A 17,673-nucleotide genomic window follows, 5' to 3' on the forward strand; every position below is an offset into this window, starting at 1 on the left:
ATCACTGGATAATAGGATAAAGATCAAATGCACTCTCATAATAAGAGAATAGATCAGAAGCCATCAGTTGTTTCACACATTTCACTCTCCATTGATTCAAGGTCAGGGATCTGAAGCAGCTACGCTCGAGGTCTACAACCTGCACTTCTCACATTTAACACAACACCAGTAAATATCATTAATCATGAAGACCACAGATCCACCGCAAAGAATTCCCCCAGAATAAACCAACCTGACTCCTACTGTCAACGCCCTTTTTTTTTAATTTTGCCAGTACAAATGACAAAGAGGAAGCGCAAGACATCTGCTCTGGACTTCCCCTCAGAAGAGCCACTTATGTTCAGTACACACTGAATACCCCCCCTCCCTGTCCAATGAGGGCTGCACTTTGAAAACCACCTGTCTGATGAGACAGCAGGTAGTGGCAGCATGTACAGTATGTGCACCTGGCCCCCATAACAACAACAACACCAACAGCAACACAACAACAGTCAAATCAACTCATTATGCTCTTCATCAAACAAGTTGAGCTCACAATCAGACCATCGTTTCACATGAATCATCTCACCTTCTTCAGACTGTATCCAGCGTGGAAAATGATCGGAGGCAGGAGGATGTTGAAGAAAACTTCAGGGTCAAACGTCACCTGGAAACAAGAAACATTACAAAGAGTCATTCTCATTAACTCAAACCTGATAAGATGTTTTAAACATTCAGGGTTTTAAATTTCTTAAATCTATAAAACATGTATACAGTTTTACATTCACATGGTGTATGTCGAGACTTAAAGTTGCTACATTAAACAAAAGACAATCTTAAACAAAATACAAATGCTTCTCCTGTCTTAAAAAAGTTGAGTATTTAATTGCGATGATTGCTGAGTATAGAAAGCACTGAAAGAGTAAATTACAGTTTTAATGCTCAGAAACATTGCCCACACAAATCAGTCATTGACATATGGTAGTTTTCCATTCTAATTGAAGGCTTGATAACATCTGACTTATCCAATGACTAGTGCTCGGCCTTTCAACATTTGTTGCAAAAAAGCAAACACGGGTCAATAGACGCTTGTTCATTTCTGCTTTAAATATTTCTCTGGGTATAAGCCCAACAGAAGAAGCTTAGGGTCAGTAAGATTGATTTAGAAATTCTCCTTTGTTATTCTTACCTCTCTTAAAAACAGTTTTATTTTCCTTTATTCCCAAATGCAATGAACGAACGTCCCTCTCATTCCCTGACATTTCGTTCAGATATCTGGAATGGTTGTGTAATATTGATGTCAATTTGCTGGTGTAACGGCATTAACCACTCATGCTGTAATAGTTTAAGACATGTAATTAAAGACTTAGTCTGAGCACCAGCACAAGCTGCTTTCCAATCTTCATCCGATATTTCAGATTGCAAATTTCAGCTGATTTTGATATGAAGAAAATTCATCTTTGTATTTAAAGGTCTGTTTCTCTGGAGGTCCCTATCGTCACACACTTCAAATAACAAACTGAATGTGTCTGTGACAAAAACAAAGTCCGTACTCACTGGTAAAAAAAAAAAAGCACTTTTAGTTAACATACTTTGATCGAGCGTATTTGCCTCCAAATCCAAAGATTACTTTTTAGCCACTACAGCAATGTACTAAAGCGAAACTAAAACTTTGTGACCCTATTGGTCTCTTAGATCCCAAAATATATGTAAAAATAGTAAATAAATAAATAATAAAAAGGCCCTCCAGATCCCATTTAAACAGTGTAAATATGGCAGAGTCTTCATTTCTTACCTTGCGCAGCATGTCGTTTTGCTCCACATTATGAATTTCTCTGGAGTTGATCTCCCCTTTCAGGGTGTACTCAAAGAACTTCCCACTGATGTTGAGCAGCAGGGTGCTGGTAGGACCCTCCTTCAGTGAGCAGCTCGGCGGTGTCTTGTTGTGGTAGCTGGTGGCAGGGATGCCGTAACGCAGAATCACACCGACCAGCAAACCTGAGCAGAGAATGAAAACAACAACAAAATGTGAAGTGGATTGTAGATTAAAAGATGGACGACATGACAGTTTGTCAAACAGTGATACTAAAACATTTGGAGCTCCCCCTACTGACTGTCTGCAGTACAGGTCATAAGCTCCACCTCCTCAATTTCAACAATGTGGTTCAAGAAGTAAAAATCTTGTTGATTTTACACAATAACAGATTTGATTATTAACCATAATGTCTGAATGCTTTTACAGGGACTTCAGTCTCCTGGTTTTTATCATAGTGGAGATATTGCATTTACGTTCCATTTAAATTCTTTCCCATCTAAACTTCAAATTATCTTTAATTCTTTCATTACCCAAAGGCAAAACTCAGTTTCTTCATCGCTCCTGAAGTAAGGCGCTCTGACTTGCCACCGCCATGTGTATCATGCTGGTACATCACTTGGCTGAAGCCATGACCGCTTAGGTAGTCGGAAGCTCTCAGAAATCGGGTAAGGCGAATATATGCCACACTATCCCGTTTTCATTATCACCGGACCTGGGGGGCCAGAGCCTTCTCCATAGCTGCCCCCTCCCTCTGGAACCCACTCCCTACACACATTCAACACTGCACCGACCCTCCTACTTTACAATTACTTATCAAAACTCACCTCTTTAAACAAGCTTTTAAATGTATGATTGTGAAGTATTTCCTGTTTTCTGTAGTTTTACCTTCATTGTTGTTATCTTTATGATTTGTGTGTAATGTTGCAATGTCTGTTAGTCTGTCCTTAATGTGCTGTTCTTTCTGTTTGTAACTATTGTACAGTGTCTTTGAGTTTTTGAAAAGCACTTATAAATAAAATTTATAATTATTATTATTATTATTATTATTATTATTATGAGCCCTCCAGGTAGCTAAATCAGGTTTCTCAAAATCAGGAGTAGTGCGTATCACAGTTTCTGAAATCAGAATATGATGTTTACGTGCACAAATACAAAAACAGGATACTTAAAAAAAACTGATCAGAACAGATTTATCTGTAAGTGTAATGTGTTGTTGTTGTTTTGTGAAAAAGGACGTCAATACAGTAGCTCCACCAGCCGATCTGTACTGCACAAACTCTGTCTCCAAATGCACAATATACTGTATGCCACCACCGTCCATTAAGGGGGGATTTTGGCTGTTATTTATGCAGAAAAGGAGGAGGAGGAGAGGCGTTGTCCATCTTTACATATATAGTGAAAGGATCAACAATTAGCTCAAAATAAATGCCATTATATTCAAAGTCGTCCAGTTAACTGCTCAGTGCTACACAATGTCCCAGGTGCTGCTCTACAGGCAGAAACACACACACACAGAGAGCAGCAGAACAAAGGAAGACAGATGTGGAGATGTTAAGCAGAAGCTGGAGGAACGATGCAGGCAGTTAGAGAACATAAATCCTCTGATTAGACAGCAGCTATCTGCAGAGGACTGAGAGAAGCAGAGCTGCCAACACTGCACTGAACCTCTGTCTAACAGGGGGTTAACCTCATACATCACACTGTGGATTTGGCCCTGACCACACACACACACACACACACACACACACACACACACACACACACACACACACACACACACACACACACACACACACACACACACACACACACACACACACACACACACACACACACACACACACACACACACACACACACACACACACACACACACACACACACACACACACAGTGTACTTTTAACCTTCATTAGGAATAGATCCGCTTTTTGTCTAAATCTATTGTAAAGCAACTTCACATGTCTGATTTCTCAAACTTTAGGTTCTTTCCAGCATGTGGCATTTAAAGGAAGAACCATCAGTGTCACATTTCTGTTATAAAAAAATATCTCGTTATGTTCTTTCAGCTGGCACTCAAACTAGTATAGACGTGTTCCTGAATTTACTGATGAGGTGAAAATAACAAAATGAGTAGATACCAACTGGAAAACAAGCTTTTCTGTAGAGTCTGCTCTTTGTACAGAAAATCAATGGCTGCACTTGGCAGCATTTTAATACTGGTGAGAGTCCAAGAAAACAAACTGTGATCTATTTAAATAAAACATCATCATACTGAACTGAATCCACCAAAAATGATTATTCTTAAATATTTAAAAATTAATCACCTTGTGAAAATATTAGGGTTAAATAGACTATTTTCATATGTTTATCTGTACATACAAGACATTATGTATCGCTGAAACTTTGTGCTCCCTCTTCAGAAAACAGTTTGTGTTTTTGGCTTTTACTGTCTCGACATGTTTGATGTTTGTAAAGCAGGAAAAAGGAAACTATACAATGGCAGTTTGAACTGGAAGAACGCCAACATGCACTTCACTTTTTAGGGATCACATAACAAATCAAAGTCTGTTTTATGTGATGTTTGCTGCACTGACTGACTTGAACTACTATGTTATGTTGTATGCTATGTGTGTTATATAAAACACAAGCCGATGTGGTAGAGCTGATTGAACTAAGACAATATCACAGGGACAGTTCAGTTCACCATGATCGTGTTGTTAGATTTTCTTGTTGTCAGATAATAAATGTAAACAGATCATCCACCTCTGCCTGGTGGAGAAACTTATGCAATCAAATTACAGCTTGTATGTTAGATTGTATTCTGTTTAGGGAATCTTTAGTGCTTAATGTTGACCCCCATGAAACACAACTTCAATCAAACCTCAACTTCATCATCCCTGAGGGGATATTTGTCTTAAGCCAGGTAGAAGACATAATAAATGAATGAGTAAATAAATAAACTAGGGGTGAACTAATATATCATTATGGGTCTATACATGATGAAATAAATGATCAAGTCTAGTACCATAGACGCAAAGTGAAAACATTTCTTTATCTTTAAGATCAATAACCCATGTCTGGAAGAGCTGTAAAATCATTGTTTGTTATTTGTGAGTTATATGTATTTAACTGATGATTCAACTGATTGAACAGGTCTTTTAGTGTCATTAAAAGGTTACGCTAATGTTACCATTATCTTGTGTTATAATGTGGATATTATGTATGAGGTTAGAAAGTAAATTATTAGATATTTATCCCACTGCAGGCCACCCCTGCATAAGTCAGTGCCCCAGTCGGGCCACCCAGGACAAAAAAGTCAGTACATGCCCCTGAATGCCAATACTGCATATTCCAAACAATCAACAAATATCGTACAGCAATAATCTCATTTTTTCCCCATTATTTAGTGTTAAAAAGCATATTTTAAACTGACATCAAAAACCATCATCAGCCACCTGAAGATAAGTATTTAACTAATCATCAGCTAGATCATCATGAGCATCTCTGTGGCCTGAGAGATGAAAAAATATGAGTGATCTTAAACTGTCTGTAGGGTCGGAACTTAAATTCTTCATACAACTAAGCAATGAAGTCAATTGTCTGGAGCCTTCAAAGTTGCACTGTAACAGAAGATTTCAGACACATCAGGCAGTGAAACACGAACGGTCTAAAGGGCCACTTTCACTTCGTGTTGCAATTTATTTTTTTCACATATTGAGCGACTTTAATGTTATAACGATGAAGGTCAAGACTTCTGTAGCATGCAGGAGTAAACACCGGCACAGAAATACTTCCAGGCCATATATGGGTGTGATATAATCTACTTAGTTGAAGGGCTGCAAAGTAAATCACATTTGCCATCACGGGGATATAAACATGTACAATAAACAAACTGCGAAAGACAAAAAACAGCCTGATACACGATAAGCAGGAAACAGAATACATGGATTTGTAGCACACAATTACTATTGGCATGTAAGGTCTGACAAACTTTAAACCACAGCAGTGGCTCAAAATGTGCAATGTTTGCAATGACAGTTGGAAACCTCCCCTATAGGGACCCTTTCTGACAGAAGTCACTCATTGAAAAGATGTTGTTAGTCTAGCCCTAAAAATTAGAGAGAGGTACTTTAATTACAAAATTTCCGCAAGCATTATATGATGGTGTTTGTTCTTTTGATTTTTTGATGGTCTTTATAGTTATATTTTGAAAAAATATCAATGTAAACTTTAAAACATTTTTAGTTAGTGTCAGATTATTTATAACATAATGGTGATGAAGGGAATTTTTGCCTAGGGCCCCAACAGACTGCAGAATCACCACTGGTGTTGGCTAAAGGAAGGAGAGAAGAGTGAGGCAAATGATGATGAAGATCTCGTGGTGAGAAACGCACTTCTGCTGAAACATGGACTCAGAAGAGATGTGTTGAAAACACTAGTAGTGTGTAACATGTAAGTGCAAAGACAAATGTTAGAAGTAAATTGTGGCAAACATTTTGCATTTACATTTTTATAAAAGCTACCTCAGCACATATTAAAGTCATGCATACTGAGCAACATTATTGTACATTGCAGATTTTTCTCAAACCATGCAATCCTACTTTGTTTCTATTTTGCTGACGTTTTTGGTTCCCAACATATAAAGTAATCTTTCTTTTTAAGATGCTAGATTATGATGCATAAACATTAAACATTAGTTTTGCATTGACTGCATAAACAACAATTCATATAAATGGCATGAAGCCTACATCCATGCTGTTACCTGATAGATGATCTATTCCCTTATGATTTCATCTGAGATTTTAAAACATGTTATAGACTATGCCCTGCGTTAAGGTCACTTGAGTGTAATTAAATACATCATGTCTCTGTGAGGCTGCCCTCATATGTCAGTCAGGGATGCAGCTGCACATGCAGTTAACCAGCGCAGAGTTAAAAAGAGCTGCGCAGCTGATAGCACCTTCCAGAAATTAGCACTGGCCCAGCTAATTAGAAGCAGTGTGAGCTGGTGGCAATGCGGAGGCGCTTCAGCTTCTGAGCATTTCTTCAGCTTTAAACCAACTCTTTCTCTTCTGTTCTATCTTCCTCATCGCCTGCGTGCAGCCGCTACACAACCACCAGGGACACTGAATCATGCAAAGCCTACGGGAAGGTGGTGCTGCTGGTGGTGGTGGTGAAGGAGAGAGTGTGTTTGTGCATTCAATATTTAATCCTATAAGCCTCACCGTAAATCATAGCCAGACCGGTTTCGTGAAGGAAACGGACCCGTCTGTGCTTGAAGAGCCATATGGTGAGGATCGTTAAGGTCAGCAGGAGAATGAATGTCAGCAAATTAACGCTGTCCTGTCGGTGACTTTCCTCCGCCTCCTTCTCGGTGGTAAGTTCTTCCATCGCGTCGTCCTCCGCCTTCAGACCCGACACCGCGCTCAGTAAGATCCACACGGACATCGTGGTGCTCAGCGCGGCGCAGGCTCCGCGTCGCTGCGGCCGCCGGAGAGCGTCCATGGTGCAGGATGCTGCAGACGGACAGCTTCACCGCCTCTGTGCCATGTCACTGCTGCTGCTGCTGCTGCTGAGCCGAGCGGGGACACGATCCTGGTGCTCAGAGACCGGCGAGCTCAGCCTTTTAAAGAAACACTGCGCGGTGAGAAGAGAGGAGGAGACCGACTGCGCTGCCCTGGTGGAGGAAACCAAAATGAGACCACTGAAGCCCTGAAGCCCCCCTTTTACTGATCTACTTAGTCATTGTCGCGGGATTGTGATGATGGTGCAATTCAGATGTCGGTCCTCTTGAAAACAGGAAACTCACTGTCGTTAAAGTCAGCCTTTAGGAAGAGAAGTGAAAGTGAATATCCGCTCAGGATGATGTGGCATTGGTAGTGGAGGGGTGAGAGGTTGAATTATACCAGTCGGGGGCACAGCTGGAAGAGAGGGGGGGGGGGGGGGGGCGTGCAGATATCAGATAACTAGATTTTAAAGGGCTCAATTCTGATGCTATAAAGCTGCACCAGTATTTTACATAAACAATACATTAAGTAACCATGTGAAAAGCAGTAAGGTGTAGCTTTTTGTGCCAAAAAATAAATCAGTTGAATTTACCTTCTCAGCGTTTAGGTTTCTTTCAGCACATTGTTTTGGTTCATTCCAGCAGAAGAGCTGTGAGGCGTTTTATAAGGTTATTAAAGAGACAGAAATTAACATTGATCCCTCTCAGTGAGCTATAAATAGATGAGGATGAGAATTTCCTTTAAAAAAAACTACTAATGTAAAGGACAAAATCAGCAAAGAGATTTGAGGTACCAATTTGTCCACAAGGGGCACCACGCTTGACAAAAAAAAACGGAAGTGGATAGTGGAAGGATAGGGAGCAGGCCTGTTCACAGAAATAGCTGGGCCAGATGTCATTTAAGAATATCAGAGCGTGCACATTGGATCAGTAACACTTGGGCTTGCCTCTTGGCTAATACAAGTTAATATTAAACAGCTTTTAGAGCTGACTAAAAACAAGTAGTTCCTTTGGCTTTACACAGTCCCACTGTCTTTACAGTGAAGTTCAATGCCTGTCAAGAAGTGACATTACAAAACAAATGAACAGACAAAAATAAGTTTGTACCATTTTCAGAAGAGATGATTTACATTTTGAAACAGTCCATAAAAAATAAATAGTGTATTTTTGTTTTCTTCAATGAGTAATGGTGAATGCATTTTAAACTAAAATGTGGTTATCATTGCTTAAATGTTGGTTGGACCATGTCTTTGCAAACCTCCATGGGCCCCTCCAAGCAGCTGGGCCCCAGAAAGTTGTCCCCTCTTATGTGCTTCTGTGACAGGGAGGAGGAGGGTCACTCATGCCCCAGGCTCCATAACAGGTTAACCCAGCTGTGACTTGTGCCATCATGTGCTAATACAGAGGTGTTTCTGGGCCTTTAGAGTTCTGCACAACACATATTTTGTTCCAAAAATAGTAAATTTTAAAGATCCACTCAAGACACTGCTGGTGAACCCTTGGACAAAGAACACAATGTTGCTGTTTTATCACAGGATTTGTCTGCACTACACTGACATAACCTCCTGTGATTAGAGGTTCAGGTAAACTCAGCAAACTGTCTCTACCTTATCAGTGATTAAACCCATGATTCTGTCTGTAAGATTGTTTTCCTTTTTCTTTCCCAGTCACTGGTATGCATCATACTATATTCCTCAACTAGCCTTACCACACACCAGTTAACTCACAACAGTTCAACAGTCACCTGAGGGCATACGGTTGCACAAAAGAGCATCTCCCACGGAGGCATGATGGGGATTATCTATTATTAGAGTGGCCCAGTGGCTTAAGTTACAAGATAATCTGGTGTCCGCTTGAACATGGTTACAAGATGTTTGTTATTTGTTGTGAATGTTTATGTTCTCTTTATCTACAGGCCACACTTCATACAGTATCAACATTGCAAATAAATAAACATGGCTACTTTGAACACATGAACTTGCTTGCATGATTTTAAATGTATTAATTCATCAAATCATTTTATTATTTAAGGTTTTATTGAAGATTTTTTGGAAGGAATTTCTTAATAAGTATTATAAGTACTTTTTGTGTGTTGAGGACAACACCCAGGGAGGTGTGTCCAATGTGAAGATGGCGGTGCGTTCACGGTAATCTGGTTTATTATGCACCCTTCGTTCTATTTAGCTTACATGGTTCTCTTGGACATGAGGTCAATCAAATTTGAGATTTGCCTGCTTTCTAATGTGAAATATGTTGCTTTATTTTGGCAACAGGCATGTTAAAAAGAGGAGGAATACCTTTGTTTTTATGTTTAATTTAAATTCATTTTGATTAGTATTGTATTTTGCATCAGCATCTTCAGGGTAGAATTTGTACTTGATTGGACCTGAAAATACTACCGACACAAAGTTTTATCATTTTTACATTTATTTATAAATATTGCTTACATTAAGCCGAATTCTATTTGTTTAATCATGTTTTTGCTATTTATTCAGTATTCAAACACGCATTCAACTGTTGGACATTACTCAAAAAAGAAATACTCAAAACAGCATATTAAGATGACAAAATAAAATATATAACAACGAAACTGACCAGAAATCAACAATACAAACATATTTAATGACTTGAAATAAATCCAAATAAAATTAAGTTAAATGAAATAAAAGGAAAATTAAATTAAATAAAAATACCATTTGGGGGTGTTAATCAGTGTAGAATTAAAGGCTCACGACACTTTTTCTCTCCAATTTTTACATTAAGTCGAATTTGAACATTTGTTTAACTATCAAGCTCATCTCAGCATGTTTGCACATTTCACCAAAGCCAATTTCCTTGTGAGTGTAAGCATACATCAAGGCCAATCAAGCTGATTCTGATTCTGTTCAATAAAATCCGTCTCGGAAAGTTTTAATTTCTGTTTGTACTTAAACTTATCATGACGCCGTCACAATTTCCGAGACTGTAATTGGCTGTTGTAACGACCAGCGCGTCACTGATTGGTTGAGCAATGAAGATCTGAAACAGGAAGCTAGAAAAAAAATCTTGTCAACTTAAGAGCACGTAAGCTTCTCTCTCACATTTTCTCGTGTTCTCCAAGCAAACGGTGCGGGTAGAAAGCTGTCTGAGCAGGACGCCACTAAAACACCAACATGGGGTGCTTCTTCTCCAAGAAATCCAAAAGGAAGTCGCCCGAAAAAGAGGACCGAACGCCAACAACGACGACTGTCGAAACTACGACGACAGGCAACGCGGTTCCCCTTGGCAACAACACCGACGAGGCACCAAAGCAGTACAGCTGGGATAAGAGGGAAAAGGTAACCTAGGAAACCAAAATTAATGCGATGGACGGAAACAAAGCCAATCCTGCTGGAAAATGTAGTCATACATGATGACTGTTTTCAGTGTGTTTTAACTTGTGTTTAAAGTCACACCAAGCCAGCTAACTAGCTGCTGTTAAACAGCAAAGGATAGCTACAACTACACCTTTAATATACGCAGCGGTTGGCAAGGAGCGGTCCGGGGGCCACATACGGCCCCTTCCTCTCTCACGGCGGCCCGCCAGTCAACTTTTAATATCAATAAATTAAAAACAAGAAAACATGACTAAATCTGCCAATAAGACACCATGCAAATAGACCAAATGCACGAGAACAAGAAGCAGATAAATGTTTTACTAATACTTTTCAAAACAGGAAAGGGTTTTTTTTGCAAGAAATTTAAAAAATAAGAGATCTTAGCGAAATATACGTTATTAACCATTAAAGACTCAGTTCAAAGAACTGGAAAAGTTATTAAAATTGGCTATAATTCTGACTTAAGCTAAAAAAAAATGTAACCAATATTTGTATTTGCATTTTCATTTAGTAACACAGTAACAAAAAAAAGACAAACCTTCTTGTCTTCTTTTTTTGCATGTTTTTTTTTCATATCCTGTCAATAGATATTCTGTGAATATGTTGAGAAAAGAAGCACAGAAACATTGTCATGCATAAATCTGTGTCCTTGCAGTTGTGAATTAACAGAACATGTATACTTATATTAGCGAATGCAGTCCCAACAGTAAAGTGTTCCTTCCTAAACCTGACACTTTCTTTACACAAGCTTTGAGCAAAGACACTTCCCATTTATAGTAAAAGAAGAATGAAACTGACATGCACACACCTTCTACTTGAACATATCAGAGACAAAGAGGAAGGAAAGCTTAAGGGTTTACTCCTTACTAGCCTAGATTGATGTGTTGCAGCACTTTCTCATGGCACTCAGTCTCCATGTATTCAGCTTTACTCGAAAAGTGTTACCTAACCTGCCAGGTGAGGCATGCAACGCACATTATAAGTTAACAATACTCTTAAGTTTTAGTCTCAAAGCCTTGTCCTCTCTTTGTCTCGCTCTCTCCATGCATCCAGTTTTATCTCATTATTGGATTACTGCGTAGCACTGACTGTGTGGTTCACTGTTACACAGCTAACCACACTTAACATGACCTGTGCTCAGGCGTTATCAAAGCGGTAGTTCAACTTCCGTTTTGACTCATGGGATGTGGCACCTTCACATGTTATACTGAACAATAGACTTAAAAATGCAGTGTCCTGGGGTGCAGTCTGAAACAAAATCTGATGTATGCAAATAAATAAGTCATCAAAAAAAAAAAAAAAGATCATATAAAAACATCAGTGTTGTTGTTTGAGGATGATAGTAAAGAATCACAACGGTTCAATGAAGTTATTAAGTGTGATATATGATTGTTCATGTTTATTCAAATGAACATGGGTTTCTATGTAAGCTTGTCCTGTCTGGTATAAAAGTGCAGGATGTGGTTGTGACTCTGAGCTGTGTTTTATTAAAGGTACAGTCACAATCATCAGGGTTATCTTTAAGGCATTTATTTTGCAACAAGCAGCAACAATAACTGTATTTTAAAAGAAGAAGAAACATTAACTTCACTAATGCATTCCCAACAATAAAGAGTGTTCCTCTTAAACCTGACACTTTCTTTACACAAGCTTTGAGCAAAGACACTTCCCATTTATAGCAAAAGAAGAATGAAACTGCCGTAGACACACCTAGTAATGGAACCTAGCAGAGACAAAGAGGAAGGGAAACTAAACTTTAAATACAAAGCTCATGTGCATCACTGTTCATCTTTCTTTTAAAGAATATGAGATGAAATGAAAATACAAAAGGCTATGTCATGTCATATGTTCTTAAACGTTTGAACGCTTATCTGGACTGTTTTCTGTTTTTTTTCTTCTCAGGTTGATCCTAAAGACTACATGCTCACAGGGCTCAAAGACGTCACGGTGGGCCGTCTGCCTGGCAAACTGGACGGCCAACAGTTTGTCATCCAGGAGTGTGAGAACTGCAACATCTACGTGTTGGACCACTCGGCGACCATCACCATCGACGACTGCATCAACTGCCGCATCGTCCTGGGACCCATCAAAGGCAGCGTGTTCTTCAGGGACTGTAAGGACATTAAGTGCGTGGTGGCCTGTCAGCAGTTCCGCACGCGGGACTGTAAAAAGATGGACGTGTTCCTGTGCTGCGCCACTCAGCCCATCATCGAGTCGTCCACGGGGATGAAGTTCGGCTGCTTCCAGTACTTCTACCCCGAGCTGGCCTACCACTTCAAGGACGCTGGGCTCAGCATATTCAACAACAACTGGAGCAACATCCACGACTTCACACCCGTGTCTGGAGAGAACAACTGGAGCCTGCTGCCGGAGGCTTCAGCAGTTCTGGATTTCGTCCCGGTGCCGGACCCGGAGTCTGAATTCAAGTCTCTCCGGATCTCCGGTGATGCCTCGCGCAGCATCGTACCTCTGACCAAGGGAGGGAGACGTAAGGACAGCGAAGAGTCCTGCCTCTTTGTCTTCTTTGCTGGAGAGTACAGCACGGCGAACGCTCGCAAGCTGATCGATGAGGTGAGAAGAATGAAAAGAAGTTTCACTTAGTTTTGAAAAAAGGGGAAAAAAGAGGCTTACTATAACTTACTGATAATTCATAATTCATTGAGGAGGTTTGTTTGCTTTAACTTTGCTAACTGTGAAGTATTTGAAGAGAGTTAAATGATAGTCTGCATCATTTTATTGATAGAAAAGAATAAATCTACTTCCCCTGATTGGTGCTTAATATTGACGACATCTCTCTTTGAAATTCTCCTCGTAAAAAAGAACTTGAAGTCTAAAGTACTTCCTCCTCCTCAATTACAGCTGTTGCACATAAACGTCAACTACACATAAATAAGCATTTTGTGATTCTAAGCATATCATGGGGAGCTGTGTCTTAATATATGAAATCCTTCTGTCTTCCCTCTATTCTCTAAGCGTTATATATATATATATACATATAAAAAAAAGATATCCTCTCTTTTCTTTGTCAAGGTGACTGTAAACTTGTGGATTGATCTGAAATGCTGAAGCCTGCTGCTCAAACATTCCAGTGATGTTTGAGTTGTTGCCAAACTATGCATAACTCCATGTCTAAAGCACGAGACTGGATACCAATGTGGGGCAATGAGGATGTATTGTTGCTAGACATGTTTTACTGTTTATCTTTGCTTTGACGGTTGTGAGATACAAGAACTTTGACTATGGTGAAATACTTAATCGAATTACATCGTCACCTGTTTCAATACTGCCCATCTTGTGAAACTTCTAGTCACACTCTGAATATGATTTTTAAACCTCCCATGGGGGGGGGGGGGGGGGGGGGGGAAGAGGAGGTTGTGGCTCAGTTGGTAGAGTCGGTCGCCCCCTAACTGGAATGTGTAGGTGTGACCTGCGGTGTAAAAGGGCTTTGAGTAGACTGAAGGCTATACAAGCTTGAGTCCATTTTCATTTACCGTGCCTTCCAGCTTGAGTTATATAAGACAAGTGTTTGATTATTTGCCTGTTTTTGTCATTAACTTAGCTAGGAATGAAAAATAATGACTCTGTTTGATAAAGCCTCGATCAGAAGTCTGAGGTGGACCTTACTGAAGACATGTTTTTTTTTTTTTTTTTTTAAATAGCAGGCTAACTCCTGCACACTGACTTACTTGCCAACCTTTCAGTATGAAAACATAGCTAATGTATTTGTGAAGTTAAGACAGTGTCTCCTCTCTTTTTGAAGGAGACATAACTGTAACATTTAATCTCCATTAAAGAGATCAAATGACTTATTTGATCAAATGACAGTATTTACCTTTGACCTATTAACCATTTCCTTTGACCAGCGGCTCTCTCTCTCTTTCACACGCTGCAGCTTTTAGTTAAAAATAAAATTGAAGATCTGAAGTTTCTACTGAAACTATATACAGAAATATATTTCAGAACAATCATTAGGACTTGGAAATGGATTATCTAACTGTTTGTGTCTCATTTGGTTCAGGCATCTGTTAAAGGTTTTAAGCTGATTCAGACGAAGGAAGTGTCAATGCGACCTGAAGATGTGAAGAGAGTGTTTCAGAACAGTGCAGAGGATCTGGTGGAGTGGATCACCAAAGGTACGTCTCTATTTGTTTTTCAAAATGTGGGGTCTTTGTGGGGTTTTGTAGTTGTATTTGAGATCTTATCTGACAAAGTTGTGTCATAAGCCGTGTGCCTCTTGCAGCTTCAGCTTTGCATTACCAAGAGTATAAGCTGTGTGTGAAATAAGCTGTGTGGGTCTTAAAATATCATTACTGCACAAAGTTTGTCTAATCATTTCCAAGGATCATTTCTGGAAAAGAAACGTAGTTCCCTCTCAGACTTAAAGTAGCTGTTGCTTTTTATGATTTTTTGAAAGATTGGTCAACATGCTCGCATGATTTTTTTTTTTATGACACCATCGCTGACTAAAGCCTGTCCATGGTTCATCTGATACAAGAAATCTGGTGACTCAGGCGGCAGATTGGAAGCTGGAAACTCTGAGAATCCACATTGTGGCTACAAAGTGTGTGTTGAGGAAACAGGATTTTGCATTATGGGGGGAAAGGCAGATTATAAATCTCCCGTTTTTAAGCCTCAAATTTGGCTGAATCCAAATTTCCGGACTTAGCCGGACTACAGATTCGCGGACTTTGTTGGCACTTTCCCTGGAAATGTACAAGTGCTGAGGACTTTCCAAATCCACCGTTCACCTAGTTCTCAAGGAACCTTAAACCGACTTTAACTGACTTAATCACCCATGATTTATTGCATAACAAATGTGACATTGCAGTTTATCTGATTTCCCATTTGAACGTACTCTGAAGACAGGCTACACATGATATTCAACAGTATCATGATGCAGAAACAATCATCATGTTTTGAGTCTTCAGGCCGGTAAATTTGAGTCTAAGCAGTCTGCGGTCTTTTTATAAAGGTTCACGTCACATCATGTACAATTAAAGTCTGAGGGCTCAGCGCACAAGTCTGCATTTGACATTTACCCGTCAGTTTCCTGTTGTTTTTTTTCAGGCCATGACTGACACAAGACATAATTATTACATTGTACATATTCAGTATATTTATTTTTTCATGGGACTGAAAAACCCCTGCCAGTGTGTTACTGTCCAAGTGTCCATATTTGTAGTCCTTTCACTGCTGTAGCTCTTTCTCTCCCAGGTATCCACACCTTAAAGCATATCCTTCTTTTAACAATTGAACTCTAAACAGGACAAAAAATTACAAAATGAACATCATCTGTGTTAAAGAAGACTTCAGACTAAATATTGAGACCATGAACTCATGAGGAAATGTAAAAAGGAAATAAATCAAGGGAAAAGAAGGGGACTGCTTTCCAATCAGACTTCCCTTTGCCATCAGTGTAGTCGCCCCCTGCTGGCTGATTGAAAGAATGCTGCTTTAAGGCACTTCAGCATTGGCTTCCCTATTGAAACAGGTTGACTCCACTTCTCATAGTCTATTGGAGAAACTCTTGTATTAACTGCACTGAACATGTGGCATTGGAGGGTTTTGGACAGTTGTACTGTAAGTATTTAAACTTTCATGTGTTCCCTCTGAAGGTCCGGTCATCGCCCTCGAGCTGAACGGTGACGGAGTCGTGGAGGCCTGCAAAAGCCTCGCTAACGACGTGTTCAGTGGAACTAAGGTAATGATGGTTTTGACTTTTCTAATTTCGCAGATCGATTTTCTTTTTACAGCCAAAACTCCCTTCTGGAAAATGTTATATCTTTTTTTTTTTTCAGGTTTATGTGTCTGATAACAAAAATACGTCCTCTCGAGACGTGGACAACTTCTTCAACTTTGCTGACATGCAGATGGGCTTGTGAAACTGCTTGTCACAAACTGAATATGATGTTTAATCCCCCCATACCTTCCAGCTGGGGTTATATAAGACAAACGTTTGATTATATGCCGGTTTTTGTTATCAAAACTTAGCTAGGAATGAAAAATAATAATTACTTTGTTTTGATAAAGCCTCGATAATAACAATTCAGTTCATCAACCATGAGTCTGCCGACTAGAATTCACCTCTGATCATCCAGAAACATTTGCTGTAAACCACTGAACAACCATTAGTTGCTATGAGTGCTGTGAATATTTATATTTCTATGAATGTATTCAGTTATTGATTGTGAATGTAGCTCTTTGCTGTAGAAGTCATTTTAATTTATAGCGTTTGTTCTCGTTGTTTGAAACGATCGTTTCAGCGGGGGGGAAAAGCACAAGAATGCCTGAGGGAAAATATTTTATATCAACTTAAATCATATTTTATTCATTGTCAGGATTGATCTGTGGATGTGATAAAGAACATATTCTGAAATGAAACAATGTGTATATTTGAAACATGCTGTGTAGACAATAACATCTTTATTGATACCTGTTAGGCCAAAGGTGAATCATTTAACAATGTTTTTCTGTGCTGCTGTCGTTCAGATAAACTGAGAACGTTGCTGTTTATGATGTAGGCAAATTATGTGACCATTTTTTTATTTTGTAACCTTTGTTTTATACTCTACTGAATGTTTTTGTATAGACATAAATTCATGTTGTTGAATATCATTTATAGTAAAAGTTTCATTACATACAGTCACGACTCTGTTCTGTCATTCTTATAAACACAAGACGTTTTTAAAAAAGAGTTCATAATTAATCAGGTTATTGTGGGGTCTTTAGTATCTGTCAGTGAGTTTAATAAGCTGCTTCATTCATCCATCGTTAACTTGTAAAGAGTTACTGCTTGTCCAGTGTGAAGCATTTAAACGAGCTCTACATTTCAGTAAATGAAAAGTTATGATTACTACTCATCAGGTTCAGAAATAGTTTTACCACCCGCTGACAGAAACACAAAGTATAAGGGAGAAGTTTTGTTTTTGGTAACAGAGGGACGTTCATTTTTCTGGAGAAGAATGAATCATACGTTTGTTAAAAATGTCTTCCTACGCAAACTTTGCAGCTTTC

General features: G+C 39.2%; 2 protein-coding genes across 2 annotated transcripts in view; one reads left to right on the forward strand and one right to left on the reverse strand.

Annotated features, from left to right (window-relative positions):
* Positions 1–7,656, reverse strand: part of slc9a7 (solute carrier family 9 member 7) — a 37,944-nt gene extending 30,288 nt beyond the window's left edge. The window contains exons 1-3 of the mRNA XM_020631844.2: positions 7,023–7,656; positions 1,775–1,977; positions 569–646 (exon numbers count right to left, since the gene is read on the reverse strand). Of these exons, the coding sequence (XP_020487500.1) occupies positions 569–646; positions 1,775–1,977; positions 7,023–7,302 (561 nt within the window). The 5' untranslated portion in view covers positions 7,303–7,656. The remainder of the gene's footprint in view (positions 1–568; positions 647–1,774; positions 1,978–7,022) is intronic.
* Positions 7,657–10,333: 2,677 nt separating this feature from the next.
* Positions 10,334–17,301, forward strand: rp2 (RP2 activator of ARL3 GTPase). The gene is made up of 5 exons (XM_020630822.3): positions 10,334–10,620; positions 12,562–13,230; positions 14,678–14,792; positions 16,275–16,360; positions 16,458–17,301. Exons 1-5 carry the CDS (start codon positions 10,456–10,458, stop codon positions 16,539–16,541), a joined length of 1,119 nt encoding a protein of 372 aa, XP_020486478.1. The 5' UTR covers positions 10,334–10,455; the 3' UTR covers positions 16,542–17,301.
* Positions 17,302–17,673: the final 372 nt, after the last annotated feature.

This window comes from Labrus bergylta, chromosome 6, assembly GCF_963930695.1.
Source record: "Labrus bergylta chromosome 6, fLabBer1.1, whole genome shotgun sequence".
In the NCBI taxonomy this organism is placed as follows: domain Eukaryota; kingdom Metazoa; phylum Chordata; class Actinopteri; order Labriformes; family Labridae; genus Labrus; species Labrus bergylta.